This window comes from Silurus aristotelis, assembly GCF_946808225.1.
Source record: "Silurus aristotelis genome assembly, chromosome: 2".
NCBI classification, from domain to species: domain Eukaryota; kingdom Metazoa; phylum Chordata; class Actinopteri; order Siluriformes; family Siluridae; genus Silurus; species Silurus aristotelis.
In genome coordinates this window covers 17,578,888-17,592,277 of record NC_139575.1, presented here as the reverse complement: position 1 = coordinate 17,592,277, position 13,390 = coordinate 17,578,888, and the positions used below count along the sequence as shown (strand labels likewise).

Sequence of the window (13,390 nt, the reverse complement as noted above, 5' to 3'; positions counted from 1 at the left end):
GTGATTTCAAAATATCTTCCTTATATTTTTTCTCTGTTGATTTTCATTTTGCCAGACATTTTGTATGCTTTTTTTTTCCAGATTATAGAACATATAAATTGTGATTTTCTTTTGTTTGTCTACTGTAAAAAGGGGAACTAGTGGCTTCACTATTATATCAATTATATCTATTAGTCTGTATCAACCCAGCAGTATGGAAAATTATGTCTACATAAACATTAATCATTTTCAATACATATTTTTGAAAATCTGTATTATGTAGCAATTCATTAGGTTTTCATTCATTCATTAGGCATTTAAAGATCATCCACTGTCCAGTGTTTGTAATCTTGTGCCCAGAGTAGCCTTCAGAAATCTGTTCTGAGAAGTAAAGCCCTTCTCCTGTTGTAGCCAATCAGGCATTGTGTGTTGTGCATTTAGACATGCATTTCTGCTCACCACAGTTGTAACACATCTGAAGCTGAAAGCGGGAAATGGGCAGTGACTCCAAGCATTAGGCCAAAGCTAACGGTTTTTTTTTTTTCCAAATCAATCAAATAACCTGAAGGTAGTTGTCCATCAGCAAAAAACAATATCATCTCCAAGCTTGAATGATTCCATGGCTTAAAATCTAGGTGCACCAACCCGCTACCGAAAATGAATGAACATAAAATGAACAGTGGTACTGTAGCTGTAGTTGCTTCCAAAAGTTCCTTTACCATGTATTGAATGGGTGCAGACAAAAGAAATAATAGAACGTCAGTTCTTTGATTTTTTTTCTGTTATTTTTTTACTGAAAAAATGAATAGTGTGGTATGCTGTAAGTACAAGTACAAATACTGTTCATATATTAAATATTGGTTGGTTGGTTGATTGATTAGTTGATTGATCAGTGGAGTGATTGGTTGGTTGGTTGGCTGGTTTACACACACACAAAGTCTTTATTTATGATTAATTTTGCTTGTGCATATCTTTTTTCTCTCTTCCCGATTTCCTTGGAATTCAGCACTATATACAGATCTAAAACAAAGAGGAAACAAATGTGAGAATGTGTGGGTGTGTTTCAGTGCTCGGCCTACAAAGGAGAATGTGACAAAGTAAATGAGCAACACAAGGTGTCCCCACAGTGATCTATTCTAGGAAAAAGAACAACTGCAGTTAGTCTCTCAGGTTGAATGAATTACATGCACCCCATTATAGAACAGCACTATAAGGCTCCATAAGTCTAGCATTGATGCTTTGACCCAAGTGGCTATTTTAGAAGACTATTTTGTTTGGGATCTATTTTAAAACTTGGATGCACTGACTTCATATACTGTATGTCATTTAGTTTAACTCATTTATGCAGTTATTAATCAGCGAATGCATAGAATCATGCAGATACGCATAGATACAGATAGAAGGTTCAGTTAATGTGTACATCAAACATTAGAATGTGGAAAAATGTGAACTTTCTGTCTTTAAACATTGCATTAATATTGGTGTCAGAAGGGGTTGACTTTTACAAATGTGGCTGTCTTTTAGAGTATTTTTGAAAGTCCCAAAATACTTTAAAGAAAAAGGGGGAGGGCGGAGGGGGGATTATCTGAGCTTTTTAAAATATTCTTAACTGTCCAGTTTGGGTGAATCTGTGCCCATGATGACAGAAGAAGAACCTGATGTGGTCTTCAGCTGTATGTGTTCTGAGATGTTTTTCTGCTTACCATGGTTGCAAAATGTTATTTGTGTTACTGTGGACTTACAGTTAGCTCACACTACTCTGTTTATTCACCAATAATCTCTGTCTTCAACAAGATGTTTCAGGGTCTGCAGGGTTTTGCATCATTCTGTGTAAACACTGGAGACTGTTGTGTGAGAAAATCCCAGGAGATCAAATTTGCCTAAGCGTCTTGGAGAATCTACCACCGATTGTCTTAAGACTGTCACACTTCTGTTTTTGTTGGTAAAATACCTGATTTTATTTTTTTTTATGTTTTGCCACACCCAATAACGAAGAGGTCGGGAAATAAAAAATTGCATTTGAAAAAATAAATTTGTGTGTCTAAGACTTTTGAACAGGCTTCAGTTGCAGCATCAGAGAACTACAAACTACAGCTCTGCTCAGTTACCATGGTAACTCACTTACAATTATGAAACAGGTCTGCTTTACACAGAAACCTGAGACCAGGCAAGCACCCTGTGCAAACACATACACACTTGCACGCATGCTTGCATGAAAAGCATAGACAAAGCAAACCGATTTTCAATGGGATCATCGAAAGATTGTACTCTATGGCCCAATGGCCCTCCCAAAACACCAACATATATGCTAAAGTGAGCAGTACACCAGCAAAACACAAAATTTCGCTCAGTCTTTAATGCAGACACACTCCATGAAATCTTCTTTCTATCAAAACTTATCCTGAAGCATGTAAGCTACAGCCTTATGTGTGATGCAGTACTTCAGCATTCTGTAGCAGCTGGACTACAGCATGAGATCTTGCCTTATTTGACACTCATGAGCATCTTACAAATTAAAACTCTGAAGGATAAACATGATATTTGTTACTGTGAAGCAGAGAGTGCATGGGATGTTGATGTTCGTGCAAAGCTTTATTCAGTGTTGTATGGACCCGAGTGTGCACATTATGGACCCGTTTATAAGGCCAGAGGTTACTGACAGAGGCTTTTGTACAGACATTGTAAATTATTCGCCTACCATTTTGCCTCTTTTTCCTTTTTGTTTAATTGTTCATAATTTTTTTTTTTTACCATTTTACCAGACATGCTGTAAGCTTACTTTCTCCAGTGTTCTCAGACGTTATGTGCTTCGTTTTTAAACAGGAACACTTGTGTAACTTAATCAGTGGTTGCTTTATTAAGACCTTCACCAGATTACACTCAGAAAACAGACACCAGGGTCTGCAGCTTTTTAACCAGTGACTGCTATGGCTGTGATTTGAAATGACAGGATCCAGATTGTAATGAAACAAACCATCGTTGCATAGTTTCCAGACTGATCAGCTGCAGAATTCATTAGACCTTCATTATAGTTCTGGCAGCAGCTGCATCCCCCTTTCACACCTACAATGTTTTAAGGTTCAGAGCACTTGGCTGCAGTTAATTCACCGCTTTTTAAGTGTTGTCACTGAAATCTCTCTCTCTCTCTCTCTCTCTCTCTCTCTATATATATATATATATATATATATATATATACACAGTATATATAATACTGCAAAGGAAACCGAAGTAGTGTTTTTAGACCAAAGTTGTTTTTAAAGGGGTTGATAGATCTCTGCAGCTAAATGCAAAAGGCAGTCATTTCTGTGTATACCTTTGCATGTGTGTATGCACTGTTTATAGCATTTCTTTCCAATAAGAAATATGAAAAATATGAGATGGGATTCATTGATAAAAATAAATTCCCAATAAAAAATCGCAACAAATACCACAGGGGTACTTTATCTCAAACTAGTAACAGAAAAGTTTATATACATTTATAAGGTTTCACCTTTCTCACTACTACATAACTGGAATAGCATAAATATCTACTAATAAATAGGCTTTTGACTTGTATCTATGAGATCTTATTATTTAATTGTACAAATGTTCCAATTATATCAGTGTATATATTACATTCTAATTATTTCTAGCTCCTCTGTCTTAGCCTACTGTACAATGACCTTCACCCTCATCAACAGTAGTGTTGCTGATATAAGCAATGTAGCCATGTGAATTATGGTTAAACCTGCATGCGCTAGCCCCGTAGTACCATGTCAGCAGTACAAACAACGGTTATAAACTATCCTCTCATGTACAATTGTGTATAATCATAAAATGCTTTTAAAAAGGATTCACATTATAATCGAACGTCACCAAAAAATAAAAACACTTAACAAAAAAGCTGTTTTATTTTCCTCATACTGTTGACAGAAATGGTATTGAACATGTCAGATACTATTATTACAAACAATTTAATAGTAATAACATGGAATGTAGTTTTCATGTCATCATTTTTTGTTTTTTTTTAGCTTATATAAGAAATACAGTATGCCAAATAAATAAAGCTCTATTATAGTCTCTGTGCACCTCTACTTCCTGCTCAAATATAGTTCTCTCTTTACAGTGGAAAAAGTCATGAGTGGTCATATAATTAAATCAAGAGCAACCTTTTTTCCACCTTGCATTTGCTCATATTACAGAGTCTGAGCAAACAACCGAGTGCAATCTGTAACGCTACATCCTTCTCCTGGAATGGACATGACTAGATTCACAGATTCTTGATTATTTACACTTTTTTTGTTTCTTTTGTCTGTAAATGCATTTAGAAAATGTGGGGGTGTCGAACTTTTTACATCAGGGGGAGGAGGGGGATAAAAATGTAAGAAAGGCTACCAGTCAAGTAAACAAACTGCTGTCATTTCACCAGCGTTCTCCCCTATATTATTAACCCCTTTTTAATCCTCGGGAAACAGGGAAAGAAAGAACAAGACACAAAAGAACCTGCTTAATCTTGTAACCTCATAAATGTCCCTTTTTGGGCACCGAATGGATTGAAATAAAGAAATCAACAAAGAAAGAAGTGAATTAAGAGACAATGATAATTGACGAAGTTCGACGCTGGCAGACTCCCGGTTTTTACTCTCACATTCTGCCGTTGCATGGTTCAATATTGCAAGCAATAGGCACGGTTCAATCAGCACTGTGCTCCTCTAACTGAGAAATGATAGTTATGAGGTTCTGTAGGCCAAAAATGTATCCTGTGTCCTGGCCCTCGTGCACCACACTGTCCTCTCTATAGTGCCTGCACGTGGTGTGGGCGAAATCAATCATTCGCACATCCACCACAGGCTGGGAGTTCCCACTGCTGCTGTTAACACCACTGCTCGCACCACTACAAACTTTCCCACTCGCTCCTCCAGTGCCGTGCGGAAAGCCGAAAGCACCTTGCTCCTCCTCTTCCTCCTCTTCTTCTTCTTCCCCCTCTTCATCAGAGAGGCGGTCCTCGGTCGAGCGGCAGGAGCATGGCGGGTCGCCATCGTATATAATGAGAAGCGAGCTGGAGTAGAAACGGTAGCTCTCGCACGCCTCCAGGGCGGCCTGCATTTCTCTGAGGCGACGCAGCACAGGGGACAGGAGCTCGTGCCGCAACCTCCGTCCGTCATGGAAGAACTGGAACAGAGCCTCTTTAAACCCTGCCAACGTCAGCTTGCGTCCGTGGTATTTGTTCATGAACATGAGCTGACCCGAGTTAGACTGGTAGACCTGCAGAAAAAAACGAGAGTGTCATCACTACAACGCAGGAGTTTCAACTTGTGCAGGTTCAGGTTATGTTTTCTCAAATCACCCCAAACAATGTACTCAGCAACAGCTCCAATTAAGTACATACAGTGGGATACAAACGTCTGACACTACACTGAAAACCTCCGATTTGTTTTTCAATCAAAAACATTTTGGAACTATGAAATATTTAAACTATTTTTTCACTAATCCTCTCAGACTCCACTTTATACATTGATATAAAAGCATCAATACATTTTGTGCACAAATCAACTCTAAGTTCTGGACAAATAAGCTGAAAGGCAATACTTTTTCCCCCTATTCTACAGTAACTTCATACACTGTGAACAGTTGAATAAAAGCTCACCTGCATGCCACAGAGACGGACCCCAATACTGGACGATGTGCTCTGTTGGCACTTGCGGATTTGCATGGCTTTCTTTTCTTCAGTGGCATCGTCACCGTGCTGTCGTGTTCCCATCTTCAGATCCAAAACACATGGCATTGTGTGACGCCATGTCAGGTTCTCCAACAGGATAAACTCTGGGAGGGGGGCTGGGTTAAGGCAAGCTACAAAAATGCTTTGGCTATTCTAAAAACTCTAGAATCTAAAAAAAAAAAGCTAACTATACAGACAAACATTTTTCTACAATGTTTACTCCACACAATAAGAAGGCTTTTAAAATCTTCATAAAAATCTTCACATCCCTCACACACAAAGGGGTTTATTTGAGAGCACAACACTATAGTGCTCTGCTGTCTTCAGCAGTTGGAGGATACTGTACTGGTTACGGTGCTTGGCGTTCTCCTTCATTCTTTGCAGGTGTTGTTGGTGGCACTTGAGGCTCCAGGGGTTGTGCTTAGGCTGTGGTGTAGCAGCGTTACTCCTCTCCAGGCTATAGTAGAGCACCTCAGCCTGCTGGAACCACTCCAACTCCTCCTCCCTCTTCAGACTGAACATCAAAAAAATTTGAAAAATTAATGAAGAGAGAGAGAGAGAGAGAGAGAGAGAGAGAGAGAGAGAGAGAGAGAGAGAGATGCACATTTAGAAAACCCAATGTGTTTTATTATCTGGCTTCTTAAAAACTTCTAGAATGGTGACACCACATAAATAACACAATCCTCGACATAGAAAGCCAATGCAATAATTGCAAGGATTCCTGCATTTGTAGTTACAAATCTGTAACTCCTACCATGGTGGTCTCATTCCTGTTAATCTCTAATCTCTTTTTAGTGCTTGTGTTGTTGCTATTTGTGGGGGACTTGTTATAATAAATGGCTTCATCACTACTGGAAGAGTTAACAGAAAATATCTGTTAATGTAACTGTATGACTGATTCAGACATGATCAATGTAATTTATCCAAATTACCACTATGAAACTATAGATGGTAGCCATTAGAAGACATTGTGGCCGTAAAGGGATGCACATGGTCAGCAACAAAACACAAATATGCTTGTGTGACCACCACAACTTCGCAGTTACAGTAGTCAGGTTGTGGCAATCTTGCCGTTCCAGATTGAGCTATATCATCAACAAAGCATTCTTTTCCACATACCTGCTGCTCACTGAAGTTTTTTTTTCCTTTCTCTTTTTTGAATCATTCAGAACTCTCTCTAGAGACTATTGTGTGTAAGGTTTCCTATTCTTCGGTTATAATCCAACCAGCCCAAACAAGCATGCCATGGTCAAAATCACTGAGATATTGTGATGGCTGACGTGAACGTTATCTGAAAATGCATGTATCATGACTGGCTGATTTAACAGTTGCATGGATTAGTAAACGTGCCTAATTAAATGCTCAGCAAATATACATGCTAGTGTTAAGAGACAATAGCGCATCACACGGATGAGTCCATTACCATTTTTACTTACTACATTACTGTAACTTTGAGTTTAACTGATTTTGTTTGACTGTTTAACTTTGATTACCAAGGGATCAATGTGAATGTTGAAATATAGTAACTCTTACTTTTTAACATGGACAGTGCCACTTGACAATGGATTAATATCACGGGTCTCATTTGTAATCTGTCGAATTATAGTACCTGTTCAGGTAAAGCTATTCTAAACAGGGTTTTTATACAAACCACCAAAGACTACCTGACTCACTATACTTAATGCGTCATCATGTAACTATTAACAGTTACATGGTTTTGGTTGTCCTTGAGACATAATATATACACAGGGTTTTCAGGCGAGTGTGAAGGTTTCACTAGAACAGTTTTGAAATAAAAGATAAAGAATGACGTTTGCCAATTTTCTAGAGTTAGCGTGTAAAGGTTTTCTCACCTTTTATCTTTGTCCTTGCGCGAGAGTCTGGCCCTTTCCTTGCTGTAGCCTTCGTTGTCCAGCAACATTTTTTTGGACCACTTCATCTTATTCTTAGGTTCCAGGTCAGACGAGGGATCCACGTTCTCCAGATCACCCAGGTCGCTGTGCAGCGGGTAGGCGATGAGACACAGGTTTCCCTCCTCATCCTCCTCAAAGCTTACCGACACTACCCCTAGATAAAGGACGTAAGGAAAGGCAGAGAAGTTACTTCAAAAACCTAGACAAAAAAAAAAAAGCAACAAAAGAACTTCATCTTATTAAAACATAGTCAGACTTCCCAGCTCAAAAATAGGCAGACCGGGAAATCTTGAGCCATCTTACCTACTCCACTGTTTACATTTTTTTTTTTTTTACAAAGTAACAGAGAAGTCTGCACAGCCCTCGGCTAACCTGATAGAGATCAGACAAGTCCACAACACACAGAACAGGAGAGAGATGTGTGCAGAAAACAGCAGTAGAAAGCAAAAAAGAAAAAGACAGTAACAAAGACAACTGGGTGGGGGAAGGGAACAAAAGCCAAAATATAGATGTGGTTCATATGAATGAGGACATGCACATTATTCCACCAAAGGCATTAACAAGTGATTGACAATTTCAATCAGTAATAAAGGACACAAGGCAAAAAAACTTGAAAACCAAAACAATTTATTAAATTAAACTCCAGCAAGTACAGTGTTCAGACAAGAATAATGCTAAAAAAATAAAAGAAAATAAAAAATATATGATTTTATGCACAGTACATTCATGTATACTTTTGCACATAGAAAAAAAAAAAAAAAAAAAAACAGTAAATCTGCTCTTATATAATTTATTTATGCAAGTCTTTTGGAGAAGTCAAGCATGAAACCAGGAAACCAGTTCATGTTCCCATCTCTCCCTGCTTTTCTCATTTTTGCGCCCCCAATTCTCTCAAGTCCAGTAGTTTATATTAAGTCCCATGATTTACACTGTCTGGTTTAAATGGCAGATTATACACTGCCAGGAAAAGGAGCGATATCTTGAGATACATACCAAAACGAGAAAGCTAGAGAGTACAAAACATTTTAATGGTGGTATATTGGTGCACATAATCCTTGGGTGATTACAGACAGACACGATTACTAAAAACACGGCAGTAGATATCTCCAGCCGAGCAAAATTATGCTGAACATTCAGGATATGAAAAGGAAGTGAAAACAGAAATGCAAGCTCTGTAGCTGTACACAGCCAGGTTTCAAGACCGAGAAATTACAAAACGTGTGTGTAACATGGGCATCAATAAAGCTACGTCAGATCGTGAAGTCATGCTTTTTTGCAATTTTTTTAAGAGGAGGATGACAGCTCTTGATTGAGCTTTCAATCTTAATGATAACCCAAAGAGAAGCAAGAGAGATCATGTTTCCCCTCTTGATATTCCATCTATCAGGATCTCACACACACACACACACACACACACACAGACCTTAAGATGAATCCTGAACTAAACTTGGGTATAAAGTTTGCACCGTATGTCATACAGGAAACCATTTGGCATTTAGTCACTGACTATAGCGCCGTCACGTGGTAAAGGTCCTTTAACTCCAGATGCACGGATGCAAATACTGCTGTACATCTTACAGGCATAAACACGGATCGCTGCGCACAGTCATAATCAAAACAAACAAACAAAACAATTCCAAAAATAAATACAAACAAATACTGTTCGCAAAATTGGGTCGACAAAGGAGACATGTGGAGGCGCTTAATAATTTTTTTTTTTGTTTACAGTTTTTCAGTATTTAATGAATTAAGTAGTATAAAGACTATTTAGTGTTTTAGTGCAGTGTAGAGACTCAGTACGTGAACATGCGATTATTAGACACTACAGGACGCATGAGACAGGCGGAGAGAGAGAGAGAGAGCGAGAGAGAGAGAGAGAGAGAGAGATAAAGGCCACAGGCTAACTAGCTAGCTAGCTGACTAGCCCCGGCTGGATGGCTGCTTACCTCGGTACTGAGGGGTGAACTTGCGCATGGCGACCGGGAGGCTCTTGTAGAACTGGTGCTCCCGAGGGATCAGCGGCTTGCAGATGGTCTGCTCGCCGAAGCGCAGCACACACGAGTGGCCGCCCACCTGGTGCACGAAGGGCTCAAGGAGAACCCCTTTCCCCAAAGCCATTGGCTGCTCTGACTCCATCATCCGCCCGATGGCTGGGCTCATCCTCCGCGGGCATGAAGACTCCGCGGGACGCGTTCACACCAGAGGACACGACGACCGAAGATGGCACGGTTTTAAGATGCACAACAACCGAGCAGGACACCGACTGTCTTCTTATATTCTCTCTACCGCACCGCCTGGATGTTCGCTCGGGTCCCTGACAGAACAAAACAGGAAGCAAGAACCGAGCCAGAAACAAAATCGAAGAACGACCAAAACACCCAGGGTGCTTTCTTCACTACTTACACAGAACCTAGAAAACCTTATATATAGTTTTTAATTTTTTTTATAAGAAACCAGCATAATAGCAGGTTATATAGAATATTTATGGTTGAAAGAACGGAGCGCCTTCCGACCAACTGCGCTCTACTACGGCTCTTTCAGTGTGACACTGCGCAGCTCAGCGCTCGACTAATAAAAACGCAACAAGGGGGATAGGCCCCGCCCCCTTTCACAAACCGACGAATCAGAGTCCAAGGAAGGTGTTCGGTGGAAAACAACCGAGAGAGCAGTAGGCAAACAATGGAGGCAGAAAGAGGAAGAGTGGGGGAGGAGAGGAAGAGGAAGAGAAAGCAGTATAGAAACTGTGCGAGGAGACTCAGCTACTCAGCTGTTTTTTTTTTGGTGGAACCAGTGGCCATTTAAACGTGAAGCTGCTACAACACTGGTGGATGAACCAAAAAAAAAAAAAAAAAAAGAAAGATCAGCCGAGGAAAAAAACCCACAATTATTCGTTTTTTTTTTTTCAGGTACCTACAGGGCCGGTGACAAAAAATTTAATAATATAAATAACATAAAATGTTTGTTTGTGTTTTATGTTAATGTGTGGACAGGGTTTATGTCCACTTATTGTCCAATTAAAAGGAAGGGGCGACTGCAAAGTTTTTCTGCCGCAAATCCTCTGGGCAGCTAGTAAATGCTTTTATAAATATTATAATAATTAAGCAACAACCCCCCCCCCCCCACACACACACACACACACACACACACAAATAAAAAAACAGTCTCTCGCACACGCACACAGTCTATTAATGGAAAGAGACCACCATATTTGGGTGGTGTACCATCCGAAACACATCAGTGGCAGTATTGAACAATAGCAGGATAGTCATGTGTGTTGTGCTGATGTGTGTGTATCAACCAAAGCAACACTGCTAGTTGGTGCAAATGAACAAACATACATTACTTTCTAGCACTTTAAGCTTTGAGCACATTTTTCTATGCATGTGTGTATGCATGTGTAATTACCTGTATGTCAGTGTATAGCCACATAACACTTGGCACTCAGCAATGTCACTCAACAATGACAATAAGGAGTTAAAAAGAAATGCTAGCAATGTCAACAATGTCACTGCCTTGTTGGTGTTACTACAGTCCAGGGAATAAATCACCTCTAAAACAACACCTAAAATGGTCTTAAGGTGGTCCAGCTCCGTCAAGGTTTTGGGTTTGGGGCAGACGAGTGTTTAAATTATAGTTAAAGTTAAAAAGAGAAGCAGATGTATGTAGTCGAAGTCTATATCTTCTTAGCTGCAAAATAAATTTGTTGCAAATGCTACTGTTTTAAGCAGGTGTGCAAAGCAGGCATCTTGACTTTAATCTCTTTAATCCCACAAACTGGATTTCACCAGTGGAGAAATGGGCTATGGGACACAAAAGAGAGGTACTACAGTACACATCAGAGAGCAGCTAAACCTAAACCTTCAATGAACGTCTGACAATGCAGATACTTGGTGCAGACTATTGTGATGTTCTGAAAATTCTTTTTTTTTTATTTAAATCAATATGTCACAATCAGTTAGTAAAAAACTGCATTGTGCCCTTGCTTTCGGTACAGCATAATGCAAAGCCACACAGTCTTATTCATATCAGTGTCACATTATATTTCATCCCCTCTCTGTAAAATTCTATATTTTTAGGTTTAACTTGTGCCATATTGAGATGTGGTTAGATCCTATCACAATGAAATTAAACTAACCAGAAACACAATAACGTAATAAAATTGTTCAATCTGATGATTATTTAAACCTGGATACAGATAGCATGTTAACTAAACTTATTAATATGTACCTAATCACAAAATTAATATTCAGTAAGTAAACCCAAAAAGCACTTTTAGTTTTTGGGTGGAGTGTTTTAATTGAGTTACATAGTAATCGGTAATTAGAACGCTTTTGGACTGTGACCAACATTGCAGCAGGTGTTTTTGGTTACTAAAGGAGGGGGAGCACACAACTTACTTGATGACGTGTTTCTAGTTCTTGTCAGGCTTTTAGAAAGCAAAATGAGTCCTGCCAGGCTGCATCTATTAGTTCAATCCTGACTTGAGTACATTATGATCTAGCTATGGAGGGAGACAGACAGAGTAGGACAACCACTGGCCTGGAAACCCAATAAGAGCTTCATATAAAGGTCAAGTCTGAACATAAGGAATGAGTAATATTTAGCATGTGACACTGTGGTTCTTGAAGTCCCAACTAGAACTATATTACAGATGGAAGTCCAGTGACAGAAACATGTGTTTTTCTGATGAGCTCTCACAGGTCTCCAATATATAAATGAAAAAAAACCCAGATTGCATTAACCTGCACACCCTTTCATATTAGGGCCTCTAACTATCATTAGAGTTAACCAGTCACATTTAAAACTAGGCCTGTAGGTAAATGGCATAGACCTGCCATCAGTTAAAGTAACTGTGATTAAAAACAGATTAAAGTCAGTTGTTGCTGTAGTATTTTCTTACATTTTTTGGGTTGCATTCCACTAAGAGCCATGGGCCACAAAATGTTGCCAAAAAAACTTAATTGTTGAAAGGTACCAATCAGTAAACGATATAAAAAATATTCAAGACGCTAAATGTACCATGGAACACTGTCAAAACCATTATTAATAAATGGAGAAACTGTGCACCACAGAGATTTTACTCAGGATGACTCTCCAAAGTTGAAAATAGGAGGAGGAGAAAATCTTTTCAGGGAGGCCAACAGCTACACTGAAGAAACTACAGGAATTTCTGGCAGGTACTGGTAAATCCTTGCATATGACTACCATCTTCTGTATTCTGCATAATCCAGGGCTGTGAGATAGGATGGCAAGATGGAAAAATATGGAAGCTCATCTGAATTCCCCCAGACCATGTGGGAAGTTGAAGTTTTTGACCATAATTCTAAAAGTATGTTTGGTGCAAAGCCAATACGGATCATCATCCAAGGTACACCATACTGACAGTGAAGCATTGTGGGGGTAGCATTATGCTTTGGGGCTGCTTATCTTCAACTGAGCAAGGGGCACTTGTCAAGATAGATTGGAAATGAATAGCTCTAAATACCAAGATATTTTGGTACAAAACCTTCTGTCCTCTGTCAGAAATGTGAAAATTGAGAGGCATTTCACATTGCAACATGACAATGACCCAAAACACACTTCAAAAAAGGCGACTTTAAAAAAGGATAATCAGTACTGGAATGGACAAGCAAGAGCCCAGACTTCAATTCCATTGAAAAACTATGAAATTACCTAAAAAGAGCCATACACAAGGAGATCACTAAATTTCAAGTTTATATGTGTGAAGTTTATAGTCTTATTCACACAAGAGTCATGATGCCATAATAAAGGCCAAAGTTGCTTTCACATAGTATTAGTC

General features: G+C 39.2%; 2 protein-coding genes across 2 annotated transcripts in view; one reads left to right on the top strand and one right to left on the bottom strand.

Moving 5' to 3' along the window:
* Positions 1-13,390, top strand: part of LOC310715102 (craniofacial development protein 2-like) — a 367,511-nt gene that overhangs the window by 128,848 nt on the left and 225,273 nt on the right. The gene's annotated exons all lie outside the window — the stretch shown is intronic.
* Positions 3,851-10,169, bottom strand: ip6k2a (inositol hexakisphosphate kinase 2a). Its single transcript, XM_083560789.1, has 5 exons — positions 9,537-10,169; positions 7,531-7,744; positions 6,019-6,191; positions 5,606-5,781; positions 3,851-5,223 (listed from the first exon to the last, which is right to left on the bottom strand). The coding sequence occupies exons 1-5, from the start codon at positions 9,748-9,750 to the stop codon at positions 4,651-4,653; spliced, it is 1,350 nt and encodes a 449-aa protein (XP_083416915.1). The 5' UTR covers positions 9,751-10,169; the 3' UTR covers positions 3,851-4,650.

What these genes read in the sequence shown, in the direction of transcription:
- ip6k2a (XM_083560789.1), bottom strand. Translation starts at nt 9,750, where the DNA reads ATGAGCCCAGCCATCGGGCGGATGATGGAGTCAGAGCAGCCAATGGCT. An exon ending in GTTCACCCCTCAGTACCGAG is followed by an intron (nt 7,745 to 9,536) that starts GTAAGCAGCCAT and finishes TCCTTTATCTAG; the next exon opens with GGGTAGTGTCGGTAAGCTTT. An exon ending in CGCAAGGACAAAGATAAAAG is followed by an intron (nt 6,192 to 7,530) that starts GTGAGAAAACCT and finishes TTTGATGTTCAG; the next exon opens with TCTGAAGAGGGAGGAGGAGT.